General features: G+C 41.5%; 1 protein-coding gene across 3 annotated transcripts in view; it reads right to left on the bottom strand.

Annotated features, from left to right (window-relative positions):
* The window catches only part of ZMYM4 (zinc finger MYM-type containing 4), a 116,977-nt gene that overhangs the window by 5,638 nt on the left and 86,200 nt on the right, over nt 1–25,139 (bottom strand). For all 3 annotated transcript variants that reach the window (XM_068269106.1, XM_068269107.1, XM_068269108.1), the window contains 6 exons: nt 24,696–24,790; nt 17,912–18,083; nt 12,216–12,367; nt 11,179–11,290; nt 9,574–9,822; nt 8,312–8,447 (listed from right to left, as the gene is read on the bottom strand). In XM_068269106.1, the coding sequence (XP_068125207.1) occupies nt 8,312–8,447; nt 9,574–9,822; nt 11,179–11,290; nt 12,216–12,367; nt 17,912–18,083; nt 24,696–24,790 (916 nt within the window). The remainder of the gene's footprint in view (nt 1–8,311; nt 8,448–9,573; nt 9,823–11,178; nt 11,291–12,215; nt 12,368–17,911; nt 18,084–24,695; nt 24,791–25,139) is intronic.

The following is a 25,139-nucleotide window of genomic DNA, read 5'->3' as shown; positions in this document are numbered from 1 at the left end:
GTAATTTGCTTTAGTAGGCGATTTAAGCTGTGCATTGCCTTTAAAACATCAAGGTAATGACACAACGTATGTTGATGATAAAAAGTGTGTGAAATACCCCTCTTCTCTTGTTTGTGGAGATATATATCTTTCACCCCTCTTCAACCCTCTCAGCTTGTTTCTCTTTCCAAAAGGTTTCCTCGTCATGATCAGAAATTGTATTTTTTCCGTACGAAGGGTTTCTTAATCTCCAATACCTAAACAATTAACTTCTGCATAATGATTGTCTATTAAGGCTCATACACACCTACCAACAATCTTTCCAACCATCTTCCACACTTGTCTGTTGGAAGATAAGTTGGGTGTGTGTACGGTTGAAAAACAACCAGATGACCAACCGATAAAAGGTTTAAAGAGGAACTCCAGCCTAAACAAACATACTGTCATTAAGTTACATTAGTTACCGTATATACTCGGATATAAGTCGACCCCGTATATAAGTCGACCCCAATATTTGACCTTCTTAAGCTGGAATTTGTTGATTTCTCAAGTATAAGTCATCCCACTGTTCAACTCCCCACACATATAGTAGTCGTCCTTTTCTTCAATATATTTTATATATTTTTTAAATATATTTTATAATAATCCTTTAAGGAAATTACTGTACATTTTTATATGTTGTTTTTACATATATGAAGCAAGATACCTGGAGCAAATGACCCTGCATGATCTCCATGCATCTTCCCCACACTGTGCTGCTGTTAATGTGTTAATACATAACATTAACAGCAGCACAGTGTTATATGCTTGTAGATGATAAGGGTTACTTGTTCCAGGTATCTTGCCTCAGATCTGGCTGGGATTGATACCTGCTGACCGTAGGGTCAATAACGCTGCTCTCTCCCTGGCGCTGCACAGTGACGCTATAATCACTGTATCAGCAGCGCTGACACTTCAGGGGGGAGCAGCAATTAGACGGGCTGGGCATGGGACAGTGATGCGGTGGGCGGAGCTTAAATCGCCGGTGTCCTGCTGAGAATGTTACCTAGGCTGCGGGGGTAGGAGCTGCTCACTGTGCCTCATCTAGCTGGCTAAGAGGACTAACACAGCTCTCTCCCCGGCACTCGCTGTATAAACCGCGCTGACACTTCAGGGGGGGGGGAAGCAGCAATTAGACAGGCTGGGCATGGGAAAGTGATGTGGCTGGCGGGGGGCGGAGCTTAAATCGCCGGTGTCCTGTCAAGAAAAGCTGCTTGTATCAGGGACAGGCAGGCGAGGACAGTGATCGGTGGGTGGATCAGAGGGATTTAGAGCAGCTCCTACCCCTGCAGCGGTTGTAGGAGCAGCTTTAAATCCCTCTGTTGGGCTGCGTTAGTCCTCTTAGCCAGCTAGATGAGGCACAGTGAGCAGCTCCTACCCCCGCAGCCTAGGTAACATTCTCAGCTGCTGCTCAAGGGCATAAGTAATGAGCGGGGGTTAGTCCATTCTCCTGCTTGCAGGGGGGAGCAGCATTGTGGCACCTAGAAATCAGCAGAGCAGGGGGGCACAATCTGGCTAGCTGGCAGCACTACAGTGGCAGAATTCAGCAAATGCAGATCAGAGGGGTGGCTTGATACTCGGCTACAAGTCAGAAATTTAGGTCTGATGCGAGTATAAGTCGACCCCCCTACTTTACAAAAGTAGATCAGACCTAAATTTCTCGACTTGTAGTCGAGTATATACGGTATGTTAACTAAAATAGATAGGTAATATAATCTCTTACCCACCCTGTTTTAAAAGAACAGGCAAATGTTTGATTTCATGATGGCAGCCATCTTTTTGGTTGAAAGGAGGTGACAGGGAGCATGAGACACAGTTCCAACTGTCCTGTGTCCTGAGCACCTCTCCCAGTTGCTAGGCAATGTGAACAACAACATAGGAAATCCCATCATGCTCTGCACAGCATCAGTGAAAAAAAGCCTGGGCTTTTTTTCTTTGATGGGTGGAGCTTAGCTAAAAATGCAGCTAAAAATGATGCTTTGGTAAGAAAAACAAAGTTCTGATGCTGTGAAACTGGTAAAGAGACACCAAGCTTTTTCAGTTCTGCTGAGTAGATTTTTAGTCCGGAGGTTCACTTTAAGGATCAATCTGACCAACCATCAGGCATGTTGGAATGTGTGTACAAGTCTTTTGAACAACTTTGTTGTTTTTGAATGTGGACATGTTGTGCAGTTTGTCATTTAGCTTGCATGCATAGTATTTAAGTGAGCTGGTTGTTTAGTTGGTTGGCATGTGTGTACATTACTTGTCAGGTAAACAACTTGTTGTACAGTTGGTCATGTTGTGCGGTTGGTTGTGCATTAAGTTGGATGTGTGTATGGCTAGACTGCTGGCTGGAGTGCATCTCAATATAATCTTCTCTAATTTGAACTTAAAGGACCACTGCAGCAAAAAAAGTAAGCAGTTAAAATCTGACAGAACTGATTCCATCTCTTTGTGAGGGATTCTTATGTTTTTTTCTTTGTTGTTAAAAGCATTTCCTGTTGCGAACTCTAACTACCAAAATAGTGTGCAAGTGAGTAGGAAGGCTGACTGGTGTCTTACAATAGTATACTGCTGTTTGGAAAATGCTTTTGAAAACAAAGAAAACTCTGAGAATCCCCCATGAAGAGATGGACTAGTCTAAAACCTGTTGGTTCAGTCAGATTTTAACTGTTTATTTTTTTTTGCTGGAGTGGTCCTTTAAGAAAGTGCTCTGTAGTATAACACCATTTTCTATGATATAAAAAAGGTATCCAGTTGAAGTTACTCTCGGGTGAGTCATGACTTGGATAAATGGAAGCAGTAGAGTGTTGTACCGTGTTAGCCATGCGTAAAAGCAAGGAGTTTTGAAGCAGGATGATACCATTTATTGGCTAACTTAGAGATGGATAAACAGTGAGCTTTCGGCTTATAAAAAGCCTTCGTGGGAATGGTTCCTGACAAACACAGCTTATATACACTGACATACAGAGGCCCAGTTACAATTTGAACTCGGAATTTACAATGTCTCCCCATCACCAGAATCTGCTTCATGTCATGTTGAGGGAACTGTTGACCTTTAGCCAGGATGCCTGGGAAAGCCTCCTCAGTAACAGTTGAGGCATCTAATTACATTTACGTTTGCTAAAGAATGTTTCTCCTCTGTATGTCAGTGTATATAAGCTGTGTTTTTCAGTGTTTGTCAGGAACCAGTCCGACGAAGGCTTTTTATATGCCGAAAGCTCACCGTTTATCCATCTCTAAGTTAGCCAATAAATGGTATCATCCTGATTCAAAACGCCTTGGATAAATGGAAAAACTCACAGAAACACATATCCGTTTATTACATACAATCATCCTTTAAAATACTTTTTAAAACCTGAGCCTTAATGGTAACCTTAAGTCTCCCCCCCAAAAAATGACTTTTACTCACCTGGGGCTTCCCTCAGCCCCCTGCAGCCGATCGGTGCCCTCGCCGTGTCTCGGAGATCCTCCCGTCCTCGCCGGCAACCACTTCCGGTTTCGCCGTCAGGACCAGACAGGCATGGGAACGCGAGTGATTCTTCGCGTTCCCAGCCACAATATCGCTCCCTATGCTGCTATTGCAGCCTCACTCGCGTTCCCATGCCTGTCGGGTCCTGACGGCGAAACCTGAAGTGGTCGCCGGCAAGGACGGGAGGATCTCCGAGACACGGCGAGGGCACCGATCGGCTGCAGGGGGCTGAGGGAAGCCCCAGGTGAGTAACAGTCATTTTTTTGGGAGACTTAAGGTTACCATTAACAAGAAGGAATACAACATATCAGGTGAGTGAAAACTTTAACAGAGAAAGGAATGTTGGCTCAGCTGGAGAAACGTATGAATGGATTTATCAAGATAGGCACAAACAAACCTAAATAAAATGCAGAAAAGTTGCCAAGATAGACCACTAGTCAAAATAGTTGTTTAAAGTGAACTTATGTCCAGCAATTTATGCATTGACACTCGAACCTGATTTGTAAAGGAGTACTCTACCCTTTTTATACTATTACAGAGAAACTGTAGTGAAAATAACAGAATTAATAAAATTACTTTTTTTTTATACAATATTCATTTAGAAAGTGTTTGCCCGTCGTTAAATCTTTCCTCCCCGAGTTACATTGTAAAATTGACCCTACAGGTGGCGACATATTAAGTCCTGCCAGGTGATCTCTACGGAAAGGTCATTTACTGAGAGTTCTATGCACAGAGGGAGATATAGCTTGCTTGGCAGTTGGAAACAGACGTTATTTTTCAGAATGCAACAAGCTTCACAGACCGCAAACTGTCAGGGCCATGGCACTAACATCATACTGTGTGAGGGGTTTCACCACAACATCAGCCATACAGATGTCCCTGATGATCTGTTCAAGAAAAGGTAAACATTTTGTCATTAGAAAGGGGGAATCGACTACTGATTGGGATAAAGTTAATCCTGAGTTAAAGTTCTTCTTTAAAGAGAAACTCCGACCAAGAATTGAACTTTATCCCAATCAGTAGCGGATACCCCCTTTAACATGAGAAATCTATTCCTTTTCACAAACAGACCATCAGGGGCGCTATATGACTGATATTGTGGTGAAACCCTTCCCACAAGAAACCCTGAGGACCGTGGTACTCCTGGCAGTTTCCTGTCTGTGAACCTTGTTGCATTGTGGGAAATAGCTGTTTACAGCTGTCCAACTGCCAAAAAAACATGCAGCAGCTACATCACCTGCCAACAAAAATGTCACCATGCAATAAATGTCAGAATGTAAATCAGGGATTTAAAAGATTTTACAATGGGCAAACACTGACTAAATCACATTTATACATAATTTTTGTAAAAATGAAGCACTTTTTTATTACATTATTTTCACTGGAGTCCCTCCTTAAAGAGACACTGAAGCGAGAATAATTCTCGCTTCAGAGCTCATAAACGCCGCAATCCCGCGGCTAAACGGGGGTCCCTTCACCCCCAACCCCCCCCCGCAAAATCAACGACCACATTGGTCGTAGATTTTGCTGCTCCTAGAGGCAGGGCTAACGGCTGCAGCCCTGCCTCACAGCGCATCTATCAGCGGCGCATCGATAGACTGAGAGGGGCGGGGGAGAGGCGGAGATACGCGCTGACAGACGCGCGTGGGGCAGGGCTGCGGCGGTTAGCCCTGCCTCAATCAGGAAGAGATCCCCGGCTGCACGGAGGGGATTTCGGGAGGTAAGGGACCCCCGTTTAGCCGCGGGATAGCGGCGTTTTAGCAGGGGCACACATGCCCCTGCTAACTATGAGCTCTGAAGCAAGATTTATTCTCGCTTCAGAGTCTCTTTAAGCTGCTCCCTCTGTCCAACTGTCATAATCGCTAGTCACGTAATATTGGCGAGAGGACATTGGTCTAATGGCAGTTGGCTAATAGAAGAAACTTATGATCTTAGAACTTCTGTCCTCATTCAACATTGATGAGTTACTGAAATGAGCATAAAGGTGGACAGAAGCAAAAGAAGCACGCAAATGTGTTCAGACGAGGAACAGGCACAATTTAAGACACAGGCCTGTGTTTCTACTGTGTGTATTTTTTGTTGCATTTCAGAGCACGTGTTTTTGCTGATTGTGTAGACGGTTTAATTACAATGCATATCGCAGTGAAAACTTAAAGGAATACTATCGATGTATGCATTTATTTTTAAATGCTGTATGTTGTAGCACACATTAGGGCAAGTACTAGGAGCAATTTGATTCCTCACACAGCTGTTCCTCTCAGCTGTAAAATCCTCCGTCAGTTTTGGCGTCAGTGTTGGATACAAAATGTATCTAATACTGAGCTCCCAGAGGGCTAGACCATGTCTCTGCAAAGGGGAGATGCTATCAACTCCTCAGTTTATAGTTTAATTATCACCTTGCTGAAAGAATCTTGTTGATATGGTGGTAAGGGGTTAAAGATTCTAGCAATGTGTGTTTATTATCTTTGCTTCTCTTTACTGATAAAGATACTAATAATGCTAATTGTAGACAGTGGTCTGCCCCTCTCAGCAGCTTGTAAAGTGGATGCAGCCTGGAGTGAATGCCTCAAGCAGGCAGCCAGTCTGAGTGTAAACACAGACTCCTGGTATAGCTAGTTATATTCCAGCAATATTCCAGCTCATTTAGTTACCTGTTACCACCTCAGATCAGCCTATTTCTCCTCATGTCTGTTGCATGCTGTGAGTGACACAGTGAAATATATTTGTGAGCTGTGTGACAGAGTAACCAAGCAGCTCAGGGTGACCCAAACTACTATGAGCTGTGTGAGAAATGAATTTTTAAGCAGGGATAGCGAGAGAGAGACCTGGGTGAATAAATAAAGTGCCCTTAGCACTAGTGGTAATGTGTACACTAATATAGAGTATTAAAAAAAAAAGTCGTTTCAATCGATAGTACTCCTTTAAGGCCTCAATTCACTAAGCTTATCTCCTGTCTTTAATAACGTTTCTAGAGTTATCACCATGGTGATAAGGCATGTAGTATTCAGGAAACATTTTACCTCAGGCAAACCTAGTTAACTCTTCTGTCTTTAAAGGAGTTATCAGGCAAACTATCCCAAATGGGCTTTACTCACCTGGGGCTTTCTCCAGCCCTTTGCAGCCGACTGTCCCACGCCAACCGCTCCCCGCCGCTGTCCCGGTCTCACCGCTCGTTATTCAGGTCGGCCTTACTGCGGCTGTGTAAAGCGCCGCTGTCAATCACGGCCATGTGGGCGAACAGCGCAGGCGCAGTAGTTCTGACCCCGTGGTCAGCCTGAATAACGGGCAGCCAGACCGGGACAGCGGCGGGGAGCTGAGCGGTCGGCGTGGGACAGTCGGCTGCAAGGGGCTGGAGAAAGCCCCAGGTGAGTAAAGCCCATTTGGGCTAGTTTGCCTGATAACTCCTTTAAGTTAAGGAGAGATCTCTAAAGTTAACTCTTCAATCCTTAAAATAACTCCAGAATTCTAAAGTTAAAGACAGGTTGTTAATTAACTGCATGTGAAAAGAACTACAGAGGAGGAAACTTAAGGACTGAAGTGATAAGATAACTCTCTCTGTGAAAACTTATCTCTACACCTTAAAGGTGGCCATACACTGGTCGATGTGCCATTAGATCGACCAGCTGACAGATCCCTATCTGATCGAATCTGATCAGATAGGGATCGTATGGCTGCCTTTACTGCAAACAGATTGTGAATCGATTTCAGCCTGAAACCGATCACAATCTGTTCAGCTGCTCCTGCCGCCTGTCCCCCCCCCCCCCGTATACATTACCTGAGGCTGGCTCCCGGGCATCTTCTCCGCACTGCACCGCACCGCTGTTCTTGCTCCATCCCGGCGCTTCCTGTGTTACTCCGTGACCAGGAAGTTCAAATAGAGCGCCCTCTATTTCAACTTCCTGGTCACCGGAGTGACACAGGAAGTATAAGCGTACACTGGGACATGCGGAAATGCGGTGCAGCGAGGAGAAGAGGACCCCGGAGCCAGCTTCAGGTAATGTATACATGCTCGGATCGGGCCCGAATCGTACGCCGCAAGCGACGCGCTCCTACCGCCGGGCGATCGAGGGTAATTTCCCGCACGGCGCGATCGACGGTCCGATCCGATTTCGGGAGGGAATCGGATCGGCGGGTGCGTTTAGCGCAAGCGATTGGCAGCAGATCCGATCCCAGGATCGGATCTGCTGTCGAAACGGCCGTGAATCGAGCCAGTGTATGGCCTGCTTAAGGCAAGATCAATGTGTGGAGGTAAATTTTCCTCTTATCTTATCTCCAGCATGATCTTAGTGATTGGAGGCCATGGCTTCCTCCTCTGTAGTTATTTTCACATGCAGTTCATTAACAGCCCGTTTTTAACTTTAGAATTCTTTAGTTATTTTAAGGATTGACATGTTAACTTAAGATTTCTCCCTTTAACTTAAAGACAAAGGAGTTAAGTTCACTACATGCCTTATCACCATGGGGTGATAACTTTAGACACAGCTCAGAAACGTTATTCAAGACAGGAGATAATCTTAGTGAATTGAGGCCAATATAAAAAATATCTTATCCATAGTGTAGCTAACCAATTATAAACTGTAATCAAAGATTTATTGCAGGTTGTGCAGACAGTGAAGAGGAGTTGCTGGCTTCCTGCTACTGGAAACAACAGTCCATGAAACATGAAGTGATAGGGCATGTCCGAAACCAGAATAGACATCAAAATTAAAAAAATAAGATCGGCTTCTCTTTCTACTTGATATAAGTATATCAAGTGGCATTCCACATTGATGAGACATAAACGAATTACAGATGTTTCTGATCTCACATTTGAATAGGGTTTAAAAACATTTTACCTACCATTTGGATAAGTAAAACTCGTATAATCTGACTGGACACCTGAGTGGATTATCTGTGTTCTCAGCCATCTCCATTACGAATTGCCCACCACCATCCTCTTCTTCTAATCGTTTTCGTTTACCACCTGCAGCCTTTTCTGTAATGCACACAAGAGAGTTTTACCCAAAGGATTTTGCAGAGGTAGACATCCATTAGACACAAGATTTACATATTTTGAATAAAAATAGGTCCTTAAAGAGACACTGAAGCGAAAAAAAAATATGATATAATGAATTGGTTGTGTACTATGAATAATTACTAGAAGATTAGCAGCAAAGAAAATATTCTCATACTTTTATTTTCAGGTATATAGTGTTTTTTCGAACATTGCATTATTCTATAATATGTGCAGATTACACAACACTCAGCATTCAAAATGAGTCTTTCAGAGCAGTCTGTGAAGTAATGACATCTCCTCTGCCAGAGGAAAAGTAAACAGTTCAATTACAGTTGAGATAATAAAAGTCAGATAACAGCCCTCTCCACGACCAAGTTAGTCAGAGAGCTTAATAGCTTTTTTGCATAGAGATAACAACTGGAGTTTCTCAACTCTTCCTGTACTGGAAACAATTAGACTGATGTATCTGATCTTAATGTTTTTTTTCTTAGCTGTACTACACATACAAATCATAATATCATCATTTTTTTTCGCTTCAGTGTCTCTTTAAAAGCTACTTCCAGATAACCTTTTTGAAAAAATAACTTTGCAGGACATTTACACAGGACAAAAATTCAATAAAGAACTAATATACTAAAACACCATGAAACTTCTCATGAAAGTACTATAACAACACTTTTGTACCCAAAGTCAGGGCTCCCAACTGAGAACCATAAAACAACCTTTAGGCAGGGTTCACACTTGGAGTGCATTTTGCGAATGTGCAAAAACCCCGTACATCTAATCAAAGTCAATGGAGAATCGCACTTCTGCCATAATTTGCATTTTCACATGCATGGGGGAAAAAAAACTTCTTGCAGCTTAAATCTGCACGCCGCATGCAAATTCCTATGGACTTTCATTAGTTGCGGCAAAAAAAAAAAAAAAAATCTCTATTGACTTGAACTTCAGTCCTGTCTAAATAAATCCATTTAAACTATCTGTGCAGTACTCTATATTTAACCAAAATTATGTTTTGTTATGTTTTGAGGAGAAAAACTAAATAAAGAAAAACTGCAATATATTATTACTAAAGTAGTAACTCGATGCTTTAAAAGGAACACACCATGCTCCAGCTCTTGTTTTGGAAAAGGAGGCATGAAACGCAGGTAGGTAGTCTTGGTGTTGTATTTCAAAGTTTTCGTCCGTCTCATGACATAGGCAAAAGAGAGTTGCTGGTGTTCAGTCACAGTCTTAAGCTGAAAGCATTTGGTGGTGAAGAATAGAAGCGTGTTGAGGAGGATGATAGGCGAATAGGCACCAAGCTGCTTACATTCCCACAAATGTTCCTCTTCAATCCTTGAAAACAAGTAACCTAAATAAAGAAAATAAAGGCAGCTATAAAACACTACTGCAATGCCCTATGACCCAAACAGCCCCGCTACAGTCCATCATGAATGCGGCAGCCAGAATCATCCACTCCTCCCATTGCTCCACCACGGCAGCTCCCCTCCATGAATCCCTCCACTGGCTTCCTATCCAGTCCAGAATCATATTCAAACAATTGCATTCACAGATTCACTCATCCAGGCACAACTGTTATCTCTACAGCTAAATTAAAAGCCAGGGTTTTAGTTCACAAAAGAATGCATTCTTATGCTTAATCACCTATACTGCGCAGAAGTACCCAGGTAAACATAGGTGTCCTAACTCTGGCCCTGTAACATGCATAGTGCAGACATGCAAACACATTCATTGCATCAAACCTATCAATGGATTAGGAGCACACATCCTAACTTCCTCTCCTGGGAAAGACAGTGCATCTTACCAATCGCACAAGGGAGCTAATGTTATGTGTCCATGTGCACAGAATCATTTTCAGGATACTGTGTCTGACCGACAAATCTGCCCACAAAACCTGTCCAACCTACATTTCCAATCTTACTCAGAGGTACACACCTAGCCGCACACTCTGCTCTTCCAATGAACTTCGCCTGACTGTCCCCCGCATCACCCAGTCCCATGCACACCTCCAGGACTTCAAGAGCTGCTCCAACACTATGGAACTCCCTACCTCCACCCATTAGGGCAGCCCCCTCCAACATCTTCAAGAAGGCCTTTAAAACTCACCTTTTCACTCTGGCCTACCCCCCTCACAAGTGCTCTAAACCCGCAGCTGAACTCTGTTCCCCTACCTTTCCCTCTAGATTGTAAGCCTTTGGGCAGGGTCCTCCTCCTTTTGTGTCCTACCTGATCATGCACCTCCATTACTGTGCACCCATGCTATGCATTTGAGTGAACTCAAAATTGCCTAATCTCCATGCTCCCATCCAGTGACTGCATTACCTTGTACTCACTGTGCCGCGTGATCTGGTTTTTCTCGTATTCCTGTATTGTCATATTGCTGTATGTCACCCCTAAATATTGTCTGTAACCTAAACTAACGTCCAGCGGTGCGCAATATGTTGGAGTTTTATAAATACAATAAATAAAACAGACCCTTAATAGCACCTTTGTTCTTCACCCACAGCTACTGACTCAGGGCTGGTGCACACCAAGAGCGGTTTTGAGCGTTTTTAATAACGCTTGCGCTTTGAAAAGCGCTTGGTTAATGTATTTCAATGGGATGGTGCACACCAAAGTGATTCGTTTTTTCCCCAAACGCAAATTTTTGCTAGCGCTTTTTGGTATGCACTGGCCCTAATACATATAAACGTGTATGTGTATTTACCATTTGGTAACACAGGTGGGTGCCAATTTTTCAACAGCTTTGTAAGTTCCACCATAAACCTGGAGTAGGGCTCCATAAATATATTGTCTATCCGTCCATTCTCAAAAAGATACTGCAAGAAAAAAATACAATGTATGTTATACAAGGTAAAGCAATTTAGAACGCCTGTGCAATTATTTTTCTTGTGACCATAACTTTGGACAAACAAACCTAAATTACCTAAGTAATTGCACATGATGAGGATAATGACAGGCTGTTATCTTATTAGATATCTAAATTTATTTCACTGTAACCAATCCAGTTTCTGATTTCAACTTGTTTTTAAATGGCTATATTTAAAAACTGGATCTGGGTCTCTAATCAGGGAGAAGGTAGCATAGCAGTTCCAACAAGATTAATTAGACTATACCAGGGGTGCCCAATAGGTCGATCGCGACCGCCTATTTGGTCATGTAAAATTTTGCGGCCGGCAGCTGTCAGAATCTGCTGCCAGCCGCTGGCCAATCGGAAGAGGCGGCGTCATAGCTGGGGGCGGTGCTGGGCACAATGCGTCAATGCACGCTGCCTGCCACCCCCTTCGCTCGCCGGACTCCGGAGTCTTCATTAGAGTGCCCATCTGCACTTGCATCGCGGCTGAAAGAAGGGAGACCAGGAGGAGCCCCAGACACCGCCGCTGGAACTGGAGGGAGGTGAGTGGCACCTACCTAGCTATCTGTACTGAAAGCACCTATACCTAACTATACTATACCTGGCTACCTATACTGAAGGCTCCTATACCTATCTACCTATACTGAAGACACGTATACCTGCTACCTAAATGTTGGTAGATCTCCTGGACTCTGCAAATTTTAAAGTAGCTCACGAGCTGAAAAAGTGTGGGCACCCCTGGACTACACCTTCAACTCTACACAAAAGTTACTGATTTTTTTTTAATATAATATTAGCCCACAATGTGTTGGGTCTCAAACGATCCAGCAGTTTAGCTATAAGAACAGATACTGGCAGCAGTGGATGTTTTATTACATTTTACTATTTACCTGCTGAATTCCAAGGCACAGGTACAGGATGCTGTCTGCACTGTATATCTCTCCATTTGGCCGTCGTACCTCCTGTATAAACTGGCACAAACCGTAACTCAACTCTGCAAAGGTGCATGACAGAATGTCTTCCTTTAACTTTACAGGTCGCACTAGGAGAAAACAATATGATGGAGATGTATATTGCACCGAATTTAAAAATAAAGTTAGATACTCACATGGTGTCCACATATAACAAAAATGTCCACAACATGCAAATGGCAACTACAAGTAGCAAAAGCTTACGTATTCTGAAAGGCATATGTATGGGTATGCATCAAAGAAGAAAACATATATGCAAGACTGCTTTATTCACTGTACATACTGTAATTTCAGTTGTTACCATTTCTTTTTATCTAATTCTCAATAGGAATTTAAAGTAAGGGAAAGTCTCCCCGTTTAGCAGTATAAAGTGAGATACATTTTCTTCTTTAACTACTTGCCGACTGCTCCACGGCAATTGGCGTGAGCAGTGCAACAGCCCCAGGACCGCTCCACGCCCATTGGCGTGAATGGCTGTCTATGGGGCTAGCAGGAGATCGCGCGCAGGCTGCGCATCTCCTGCTCGGGGGCGGAGCTCCGCCCCGCGATTGCCGCTCGGGAGACTTAGACGGCGAAACCACCATCTAATTATTTTGCACAGCGCTGCGATCCGCAGCAGCGCTGTACTGGGGACAGCCGTGTGACACGGTTGTCCCCCTGGGACACAGGGAAGCGATCCGCTGTGATAGGCTGAAGCTGATTGGCTGGCCCGGGGGGAGGGAGGGTAGTAATGTTAATTTCAAAAAGCATGATTTTATTAAAAAATATAAATATTTATAAAAAAAACAAACAAACACTGGGGGAGCGATCATACCCCAGGCTGGTGTTGTCCTTTGGTTGAACTCGATGGACGTATGTCTTTTTTCAACCAAAATAACTATGTAACTATGCAACAGAGAGCTCTGTTGGGGAGAAAATCACTCGTGTGCTGCGTTGTACAGCCCTGCAGCTTGGCCTTAAAGCTGCAGTGGCCTATTTAACTAAAAATGGCCTGGTCACTAGGGGGGTTAACACTGCGGTCCTTAAGTGGTTAAGGTGTTTGTGTGCTCAAAATTAAGTGCTTTTAAAATAACTTTTATAAATTATGCCATGTTCTTGCATAATTTATTTTTACACAGTGTTTTAAGAAAGAGGCATGTCATCCCCAGTATATACAATCTGTTATGCAGTGCTCATACTGATCGCAAAACAAACTGCAGTCTGTGCCAATTTCTGCTTAAATGTGTTTTAAACATATCCCACTACTTCTGCGGGGTTACACCAACACTAGCAGATCTCTGCTGAAATGCTGATAATATTTGCAAACACAAAGTATGGGGTAATGGCTTTGTCTAAAAATGTAGACACTGGCAGATGCTTATATTTTAACCACTCCAGCCTTTAGTGTTTTTTCACCATATGCATTATTTCAGCGTTCCTCCCATTAATTTGCCAATAACTTTATCACTACTTATCACAATGATAAAATGATCCATATCTTGTTTTTTCCGCTACCAATTAGGCTTTCTTTGGGTGGTACATTTTGCTAAGATTTTTTTTTCTAAATGCATTTTAAAGAGATTATAAAAAAAAAAATGGGAAAAATTCATTATTTCTCAGATTTCGTCCATTATACTTTTAAAATAATACATGCTAGCATAATAAAACCCATGTATTTTACTTGCTCGTCATCCCAGTTATTACACCATTTAAATGATGTCCCTATCACAATGTATGGCACCAAAATTTTGATTTGGAAATAAAGGGGTGCTTTTTTTTCAGTTTTGCGTCCATCACTATTTACAAGTCCATCATTTAAAAAATAATTCTAATATACCCTCTTTACATGCGTATTTAAAAAGTGTGCAGACCCGAAGGTAACTATTTATGGGTTTTTTTTTTCTTCCAACATTGAGCTTTATTGAGATAGAAAATAGGGTGGTACATTATCATTCCAAAATTCTTGGTACAAAGCTCAATTTTTTTTTTCAACATCAAAAAATAAACAGTAACATATATATAAGCGAACAACAGTTATTGTGGGACTGTGCTATATAACAGATATTGTTTAAGCAATTTAGGCAACCAGTATTTTATGACAACAGGTTATTGACAACTTATCGAAGCTCATCATTAGCAATCAGCATCACATAAATCTGCCCCAACACAAAAAACCACATCATGAGAGCTGTGTTCTCCTAGAGTTAGTCCAAATGGACCATGTAGCATTATGTTTAACAATTGTGCCCCTGCGTTGCGCTACCGCTTTCCTTAGGGGTAGGACCAAGTTGACTGCCCTAATCCATTCACCACATGAGGGAACCTTGGCGGTGATCCAGTATTTGGTTAGTAGTTTACGACCCAGATGTAAGACAGCTAGTAGTAAAAGTTTTGCATATTTGTCACAGAAGGCATCTGGAAATATGCTTAATAGGCATATTTGGGGGGTGCATTCTACTGGGCAGCCCATATGATCGTGCATAAATTTGATGATTTGTTGCCAGTAAGTATTAACATTAGGGCAGAACCACATCATATGGAAAAAGGTACCTGGGGTTACTACACATTTGGTGCAATGGGGAGAGTAGCCCATTCTAAATTTGGCAAGGCGGACTGGGGTGAGATAAGCTCTATGAAGAACATAGAGATATTGTAATCGGTCAGGTTTGTGAGGTGAGATTTGGGTGACCTTCTCGAGGGTTTCATTCCAGTCATCAGAGATATCACCTATGTCAGCTTCCCACATCAGTTTGCACTTGTGGGCCTTGAGTTGGGCAGAGGATAGTATAAGGGAGTGATAAAATGCAGAAATGAGCTGTTTCGGGGAGGAGCCTAGTAGTAATTTAAGAATGTCTGAGCTTTCAGGGGAGACAGGTATATTATCGTATTGAGTAAATAAGGCATGTTTGAGTTGTAGGTATTTATAGAATGCAGTGGTGGGTAAGTTATAGTCTGTGACCATTTGGGAGAATGACTTGATTGAGTTGTTTTGTATAATATTATGTAAGTACAGGACTCCTTTCCCAATCCAGAAGCCATAGCCTTCCAGCTTTCCAAATTCCGGTAACCTGGCATTCTCCCACAAAGGGATTTGTGTGATGGGCCCAGAAATAGTTAGAAGTTTATGAGCATGTGACCATACCTTGAGTAATTGTTGTAATGTAGTAGGTAGTGATCTAAAGTGGGCTATACCCTTCTGCCCTTTCAGTAGATTGTATAGAGGATTCGTGTAGTTACATGGGAGGGAGGAGAATAGTAATGTCTGCAACATTGATTTACCTTCACGTAGTCCATCATAAAGATGGGAGAGTTGGGCAGAAATGTAATAGGCATGGCAATTCGGGAGAGCAATACCACCAACGTCTTTTGGACTTTGAAGGGTTGCAAGAGCTAGTCTATGTCGTTGTCCAGACCATATGAATTGGGTGATCTGGGCATTTAATTTAGTAAAAACATCAGGGGAGAGGTAAGTGGGAGAATGCCAGGCAACATAAAGAATCTTGGGTAGAATTATCATTTTAAAAAGGTTTGCTCTGCCCACAACGCTAAGAGGTAGCTTTTCCCATGCTCTGAGTTTGCCAGCAACTGTACCAAGAAGGGGGCCTAAGTTAAGTGTCATAAATTCCTGCGGTAAACGTGCAATTATTATGCCTAGGTATGTGAATGAGCTAACCCACATAAGGGGGGATTGTAGATGACTCTCCAAAGGGGGGAAAATGTCAACAGGCATCAATACAGACTTGGACCAGTTAATCTTTAGCCCTGCAAATGTACCAAATTCGTTAATTGTGGACAAAGCAGCCTCCTTTGACTCTCCAGGGTCAGCCAAGTACAGCAACATGTCATCTGCATACAAGCTTACTTTTTCTTGTAGATCCCCTTTAGTCCAGCTTCGAATTCCAGGGTGGGTACGTATTTTTGAAGCTAGCGGTTCCACTGCCAGATCAGAAAGCAGGGGGGATAGGGGGCATCCCTGCCTGGTTCCGCGTTGCAGTATAAAAGGGGATGAGAGCCAGCCATTCACTTTGACCCTTGCTACTGGATTGGTATAAAGTATACAGACCCAATTGAGGAATTTTGGCCCAAATCCCATTCTACGTAGGGTAGCAAATAAAAAATTCCATTCAATTGTGTCGAACGCCTTGGCGGCGTCAAGGGATAGCAACACACGTGTGCCAATATTATCATGAGAGGCTTGCAGGTTAATATATAGGCGTCGTAAGTTGATAGCAGCAGTTCGACCCGGTATAAAGCCGGTTTGATCCCGGTGTACTAATAATGTAATTACTTTGTTGAGCCTGCGGGCAAGTATTTTGGCTAAGATTTTAGTATCCGTCTGTATTAGGGAAATGGGTCTGTAAGAACTACATTCGGTGGCGTCTTTACCTGTTTTGAGGATTAAAGAAATAATTGCTTCTCTCATGGAGTAAGGTAATTCTCCTGTATTTGAGATGTTTTGAAAGAGTTTTAAAAAGAGAGGGGCCATGTCATTGGCAAATGTTTTATATAATTCTATGGGTAGCCCGTCGGAGCCTGGAGTTTTCGAGGCTGGAAATGAAGAAATGGCATCACATATTTCCTCAGTAGAGATAGGGTTTTTTTTTTTTTTTTTAATTGTAATTTTTTTTTATTTTTTATTTGTTAACTGTGTTCCCATTCATTGATCTCCGGGCTAATGGGTGGCGACGAGTACCCCGAGTGAATGCGCAATTGGCCGCGGCGATGGGTTTTTCATGGACATAGCTCCTATGTCCAGCATGCATTTTTGGACATAGAGGAAGGTGGGGAAGAGCTGGAACCATCCTGTCATGGTTCACTATGGGGGGTGGGGGGCTGATGTAAAATAGGAATTGGCAGAAAATATCAAAAGCAGCTAGCTTCAGAAAATGCAATGGCAAAACATCAAGGGAATCAAGACATGAACCCTGGACACAAAATCATCAGTGACTGCTTAAAGTGACTGAAGTTTCAGGTCAGAAGGTTTTACCTGCAAATTACACAGTTTGTGTAAAAAAAAAAAAAAAAAAAAAAATGAACGGTTCATACAAATTTTTGAAAAATGCAGTAACACACTATGGTATGGCCAACATACTCGGAGAATGCTGAGAGCAAAATGTTGCCGTACAGTTTAAAACATTTTGTGTTTAACATGTTTGCATAGTGCCACCATGAAAACCACAGGCCAATGAAAAAAACAAGACTAGAAAGTGAAGAATGGGAGAAAAGTACAGCATCATCATAAGACCTCGCCTGACATAAAGCATAGAACTCACAAAATAAACATATGGCTACTAATACCTTAAACCCAAGTTATTAACCACTTCCAGACCTTAAAATGTATGTATTGTTGGTGACTGCTTATTCCTGCCAGAGCGTAGATTTCACTCTTCCCCGCCACGTGATCTTGTTGCTATCGCCGCTACATGCGTTACTGCACCCGCAGTGATTCCACATCTCAGTCAGGAGCCAGCCCATGATTGTTGTGAGCCAATCACAGCAATCACAAAACGAAATAGGGAAAAGACTGCTCTGGCCTTAAAAGGGGCCAGAGTGGTCCTTTCCGGAAGTGGTTAAAATCAGTGCCAATATTCTAAGGTGTTCTACATAAATGCATTGATATACTTCATATATTTTACCTCCAAACTTTATATCTTCTGGCTCCTCTTGAGAATTTTTCCACCGTACCCAATTCTTCCATGAATTTACCCCATACATATATTTTAAAGTGGAGCCCAAAGCAGAACATCCGGGGTAAGATCCCTGAATGAGGTTTCGTGGTTCCACAGCTACCACTGACTTTTTGCGACCCTATATATAATTAAAAAGAAAAAGAAAAAAAAAAAAAAAAAAGCAAAATAGAAAAAAAATAATTACTGTAAATTTGTTCAAATTAATCTTACCTGGGATGTGTTCACTTACTGTGATATCAGTAAAGGCTCCTATTAAAAGCCCCTTGTCCAGTCTCCTCTTTTAATAAACTGGCACCTCCCTTAACCTCCTTCAGTTATGTAATTTATGTATAAATTGTTAAAAATGCCTCCAGATACCTCGACTTAGAAGAAAACGACATTCATGTAATTACTGTGTCAACTTAACATTAATTCCCAATCCCTCCCAGACGACAGTCCTTGTAGGTGTGTACCATGGTTAACTATGCTCTTCTGTGGAACTGGACCAGCCAACCTAGCCCTGTCAGTGGTTGTCCTTCCAAACACCATTTTGGTAGATCTCAACCACTGCATAGCAGGAACCACTCCTAAAGGCCTGCCAATTTGAAGATACTCTGACCTAGTCATCAAAATGTAGCATTTTGTCAAAGTGATATCAAATCCTTAAGGTGTGTGCACACATTCAATAAGTATTGCCCCTCAGCATGCAGCTTGATACTAGAGGTGACACTGCAGGGAATGAGAGTTGAATAGACATTGTTCAAGTGTACTCAAATATTTTTTCTAGGCAGTTCATTTACTAGGTCCCAGAGTGAAGAACAAGCTGTATTACCAATTTTTCAAAGTAGATTGCTAATAAAGAGGGATACATTTTAAAAAATGTAACCTTAGCATTTGATGGACACATAACTACGTTAATGTTTCAATTTTGAGACCCTTTGAGGGAAAGTTAGCGACAAGGCTATATGTCTGTAAAGTGCTGGTAAAGATGTCAACACTATACAGATTTAAAAGAAAAAAAAAATATATATATATATATATATATATATATATATATATATATATTTATTAATTAAACTGTTTAAGTATACAAACAGTCCCTACTTACAATCTACTCCAGTTACAAACATCTCATGCATACAAAGTTGTCCCCATGTACAAAATGTGCTGTACTGTTTTGGCTATTACATATTTTTGCTAATACAGGCTAGAGTATGTTATAAACGATTTTTAAGTTATTTAAAATACATTAAATGACACTGAAAAAGCCAAAAATATTGTTTATACGAGGGGGTGATATGTTCCCGGCTTTGCCCCCTTCCAGATGAAATAGAAAAACGAGTGTGGGGGATTATGACAGTCTCATATCTTAGTATGTAACTGCGCAAATATCAGCCATTCTTTAAGTCAAAAGCGGTGATGGCAGAGGCACAAGCAAGGTTCATGTCATTGCAATTATGGGTCGTCATGAAGTTTTTGCTTCTCCAGGAAAGGTCAACAAAGGACACTCACACTGAGATGTCAAACACTGGTGAAGAAGTGTCCTTTCTACAGCAATGTCAAAACCTGGATATGTAATTTCAAGACTGAGCATGTCACCACTGAAGTTGAGCCCTGCAGTGCGCACTCCCTAAACTCAATTGACCTGGTATCCAGGGATGCTGTCCATGAGCTGATTAAGGGCTGACAAATATCTGCAAAATAGGTAGCCCATTTAATGGTCATCTCACAGGAGCGTGTTTTTTATTATCACTGTCCTACACATGTGCAAAACTTTTAGCAAAGTGGTGCCAAACTGTTTGAAGAGTGATAAGAAGGAGGATTGAGTTTAGAAGCTGCAAAAGCCTTTTTTTTTGGCTAGGTTAGTGACTGAGGATGAAACCTAGCTCCACATCTATGATCCTGAAACCAAGGAACGGTAAAAAAAAATAATAAAAAAAAAAAAAATGGCCCCACATCAGGTCCCCACAGCCGAAAAAGTTCCATACCCAGAAATTAGCCCAAAAATGGTGACTGTTTTCTGGGGCAAAGACGGTATTCTGTCGGTAGACTACCTACCTCAAGGCTCTAGTATCACCAGACAGCTAAAGGAGATAATTAAGACAAAACGCAGTGAAAAAAATTTACCAAAAGAACAATGCACCTGTGCACACGGACAGCGTTGTGGCTGCTCAATTGAACACCCTGGGTTTCCAAATGGTTAACCCTCCCCCCACTCACTGACCTTGCCCCTTTGGACTATTATCTGTTCTTGAACTTGAAGAAACACCTGAAGGGAAACATTTTGAGGACATTTCTGACATTGAACATGCTGCTGAGAGCTAGTTTGAGGCCTAACCAAAGGACTTTTAAACGGTCGAGAAAAGCTTCAACTGCATTGTACCAAGTGCATTGGTCTTGGGAGGAATATGTTGAATAATTGTGTTATTTCATAATTCAGGCGCTCTGCTTTCTGGGCATAGCCAGGAACTTATCAGCAACCCCTCGTACTATATCTAAATCCAGAATTGTCTGAAAGTAAAGAATTTATCCACCTTTTAGGTTGTGTAATGCATGACTCAACTTGCAAACCACGTCCCTGAATGGAACCAGATTGCAAGTAGGAACAGGCTGTATAGGTTTCATAATCAATACTATAACCATTAAAATGTTTCTATTATCATTATGGAATGTTACAAATAGATGTTTCTGGTGTCCAAGTTGCAGCTCCACTTGGAACTTTTTAAAGTCAACTTTCATGCAAGCAGTTAAAAATGATTACTCCATAAAAATCCAACAGTTCAGCTTCAAGTTTGGGCTCCTGGCTCAAGTTGCAATAAACAATACAGTTATCCCAAAGGATAGCAACCACGCTCGTGCAGCAGCAGCAGCTAATGCCCTTGTCCTCCTATAGGCTAACTGTATTGTTACTTTGCCTTGAGAAAGTGTATCCAAATGTGTCCGAGAAACACAGGATCTTTAGGGATTTAATAAATATTTGAGTTTGTACGTCTCTTTGAAGCTCTTGCTGAAATGTTGATTTTGTGTGCATGTTTTTGGTAGCACAATTTACCCTCTGACTAGCCATTACTTCATAAGGTGTACAAAATCCTCACACTAGCCTTTTGCTACCACCTGAGATAAAAGAGGTGTAACTTCTGCAGTAAACAAGCCTCTAACATTACAAAATAAAAAGTGCCCAGACCAGGTAACTAATTCTTCTCTTTAGAGTAAACTTGTCTATGCTAGTCTTGGCAGTTATTGTTCGTATTCATGATGGATAATATGATAGAATATCAAATTAAATATCGATCACAACCAGGGAATATGCTGGTGCTATATAAATCCAAAATGAATAATAATAATAAACAGTGCAAAGCTAGCAGCTGCAGTAGTGCAGCTGCTGACCTTGACCAAAAGCTATTAGTGCAAAGTAGTAGATTGCGTAATAATCATTATCTGGAAGAGATAAATCCTTTACGTGACCTACTACACACTGTATTTAGTGCATACCTAGCATTAGACAAGCAGTTGAAACTCCACATACCACATTTTCATTTGTGGTATATAAAACAGTTCTAATAAGCAAATAAGAAAGAAAAAAAAAATTAAGATCTATTTTTTTGCATTAAATTAATAAAAGTTGAAAGTACAGTACTTTCCCTTTAAAACATTGCTTAAAGTGTACCTGAAGCATATGTGATATGAGATATAAGTTTATGTACAGTAAAAAAAAAGTATTTATTAATAATCAGGCTGTTTAAACTTGTTTTATTTTGCTTCCTGAAAGAATTAATTTCTAGGCATGGAAGTGACAGCTTCTGTCTTGTCTGTACCTTGCCGGGAATAAAGTAAACATCACTGATGAGCAAAATTACAGCCATAAAAGTTTTCCTAGCAGAATACAACTTCTAAGGGCAGGAAGAGATAAAATTCATGAACTACTGACCTTTTTCTAACTCTGGGACACTTAATAGGCTGCCACTGATTAGAGATAGTAAAACATTCAAACTACTTTGGAAATGTTTAAATATAAAAGAAAACCTCGGGATACTTATAAAAGTCATTTTTAAGAGGAGGAGGATAAATAGAATGGTTTATCTTGTCAGTTTATTTTCACCTCTGGTTCACTTTAAAGAAAATCTGTAATGTTAAAAAAAACCCTCTGGAGCATACTCACCTTTGGGACGGTGAAGCCTCTGGATCCCAACGAGGCTTCCCCCTTCCTCCGGTGTCTCAGCAATCCAGCGCTGCAGCCCCCTGGACCGTGGCGGGGCACTAGCGGCTCTCCGTTTGGGTTAAGATGGAAATGGCTGAACCCGATCGGATCCCCCCCCTACTGCGCAGGGGCAAGCCCTTTTTGCCTGCGCAGTAGAGCGGATACGATCGGGTTCAGCTATTTCCGCCTTACCCGAACGAAGAGCCGCTAGTGCGCCTGCGCTGGATCGCGGATTGATAAATATACAATTGCTCGTCAAGCCTGTCGGGAGGTTTCGGGGCAGCAAGCGCTGGATTCCCCTAAGCTACAGGGGACGGGGAAGCCTTACTGGGACCCAGAGGCTTCCCCCTCCCGAAGTAAGTATCCCCCAGAGAGGTTTTTTTTTTTAGTACAGGTTCTCTTTAATAAATTGCAAGTGTGAATAAGTGCTGTATTGTCATTTGTACTGTAATTGGTAGGGCTGACAATGCTTAGGAGAACTCATGGAGAGGCATGTGATCAGTTTGATCAGCTGATTTGTAAGGCTGTTATTTGCTGGTCATGATCATGCGTTACGCTGGGAATACACGGTCCATTTTTTAGGTGATAAGACATGTCCGATCTCCCTTTCGATTCTTTTGCCGCTCGATTTCTGATAGAAGTAAATGGAAAAAGATAAGAAAAAGGAGCGGAAGATGAGAATCGACTGCAGAAGCGAGCGGCAAAAACGATCGAGAGGAGAAACGCATGGCAGAAACTGTTTATTCCCAGCATTAAACGAGAAAGTCATCACAGCAAATCAGAACCTTACAAATCTATCAGCTCATCAAACTGATCACATGTTGCTACATGAGTTCTCCAAAGCACTGCCATCCTTAGTAATTGTCTCCAAATAAATAATCTTACAGTGAAGCCATATCCTCAGTAAAAAGAGTTGCCTTCCCTGGCTTCATGAGCAAAAAGATTTTTAAAAAATGTGCGAGTCTCTATGAGTAATATTTAATGCAAATATTAACGACTTTGGTTGCAACACACGGGAAGAGTTTGCTCTTTTTAGTGACACTTATGCAGGGGTATGGGGAATATTAACCTGGCCCCTTTTGTGTGTAGTAGACATTCACCTTTGCACCTGGTCACTCTCTAGAAAGTGAATTCCCTGGTTTGTGTCCCCATACCAGGAGAAACTAGTCAGTAGGCACCCAAAGTGAAGGAGATACCATTGGGGTCAGTGGCAGCCAAACTCTCAGTAAGGACAATTAGTTTTTAAGCTTTGTGTTGGAGCTTCAATAATGCTTAAAGAACAAGCGACACCCATGCTAACCTAGAAATAAAAAACACATATATAAGTAGATAAATACTACTTCTACTTACATAACAGATGTATTGTGCTATCCACATAATGATTCCTGTGAATTTTATAAAGGAAAAGCTGAAAATTCTATTCTAGGCAGTGGCCATCTTGCCAAGCTAATGCTGACATCATATCCTCCCCTCTCTTCTTTTGCTCATTGTGTATTCATTAGCTGCCCTCCTCCCAGAGTCTTCAGACACTCCCACTGAGGTGTATACTAGGAACTACACTGTCTATTTTTTTATTTACACATCCAATCACTGGGTCACCTCAGCCTTGCTTGTAAACACAAGTAATCAGAGGGTGTTTCTGATAAGCAGCTAGATAGGGAAATAAATGGAAGAGGAGGAATATACTATAGATAAAAAGAACTCCCAGCATTCAACTCTTTGGCACGGTTTGGCACTAGGGCCAGTGCTCCTAAAGTATGTGATAACTACAAACCATAACAGCAGAAAACATTTTGCAAGTTTTGAATGCAGGATTAGCATCTTTAACACTTAATACACTCAGACCAGTTGCTGTTGAAATTTGATTTTTATGGTGACAATACCGCTTTAAAGCCCCATTTTATAGTGTCCTTACTGGGAGATGAATTGGCACTGGCCACGATCCTATCACCCTCACTTTGGGCACCTCATAGTTACCCTCTCTCATGACCTTAGAAAACATAGGAAAGAAAATTATGGATCACCAAAGTGCTCATTTAATTTAGTATTCACTGTTTTGAAGGAGGAAAGAACCATTCACAAAAGCCACAGCCTGTGTATGTTACATTGGTTTAATATTCATTTTAGGCATAAGCATCCAACTAAAACCAATTTCAAAGCATAGATATCCAAACACATAACAATCAAAACATCCAATACAAGAATGTCTAATACAAGAACAAACATTGTTGAAAAAAAAATACAAAATGAATGCTTCACTTTAATCTTAGTGATTTCTGCACACACTTCACATGTTCCTAAAGCATCCTTTTACACATTTTCATATGCGTACACATGCGTTTTTCCGATGTAAACACATTCAGAGCATTTCAATGGCACCATTCATTGTGTTACTACTTGCTGCTTGCAGTCCTCAATCAACTGTATGCTGTGTGGCCAATGAGAAAAAGAATCAAAATACACTTGATGTTATTAGAGTGCTATTGATGCTGTCATTTGGACCGTCTACAAAATTTACATAAGTATTTCTCAGTCTTAAAAGTGCTTACTTACCCTTCTTTTGGGTGGAGGAAATCCGTCCCTGTGTTTTCGCCTCCCTCTGGTCCGACCAAATACATTAGAACCTTTAGTCGATGGATCAAATGATTCTGCGAAAAGATCAGCCTGGAGTTTAGCCTGGAATTTTTGTCAATGTAGATTTTTCCTCTGTACTACAACTTAACATTCAACTAACTACCGGTCCGGGACATGGTTATACAGTCTAATGGGAGAAGGATGCTTTATAAATGTTTTAAATACAGAATTTTCTCACAGCAGTGATGTACTAAAAATGTCTACTCTAAAACTGTTACATCACTAACAGCTTATTTACAAAGTTCAAGTAGATCACAGGTATCTTCTGAATGTACAAAGGTGATTACCAAGCAAATCCATAACCACAGATTAAGGAGACCCTAACCCTATAGTAAGCTTATTGGATCCAATTATGCCCCAGAA

The sequence above is a fragment of the Hyperolius riggenbachi genome, chromosome 2 (assembly GCF_040937935.1).
Source record: "Hyperolius riggenbachi isolate aHypRig1 chromosome 2, aHypRig1.pri, whole genome shotgun sequence".
Taxonomy (NCBI): Eukaryota; Metazoa; Chordata; class Amphibia; order Anura; family Hyperoliidae; genus Hyperolius; species Hyperolius riggenbachi.
This window is presented reverse-complemented; position numbering and strand designations above follow the sequence as displayed.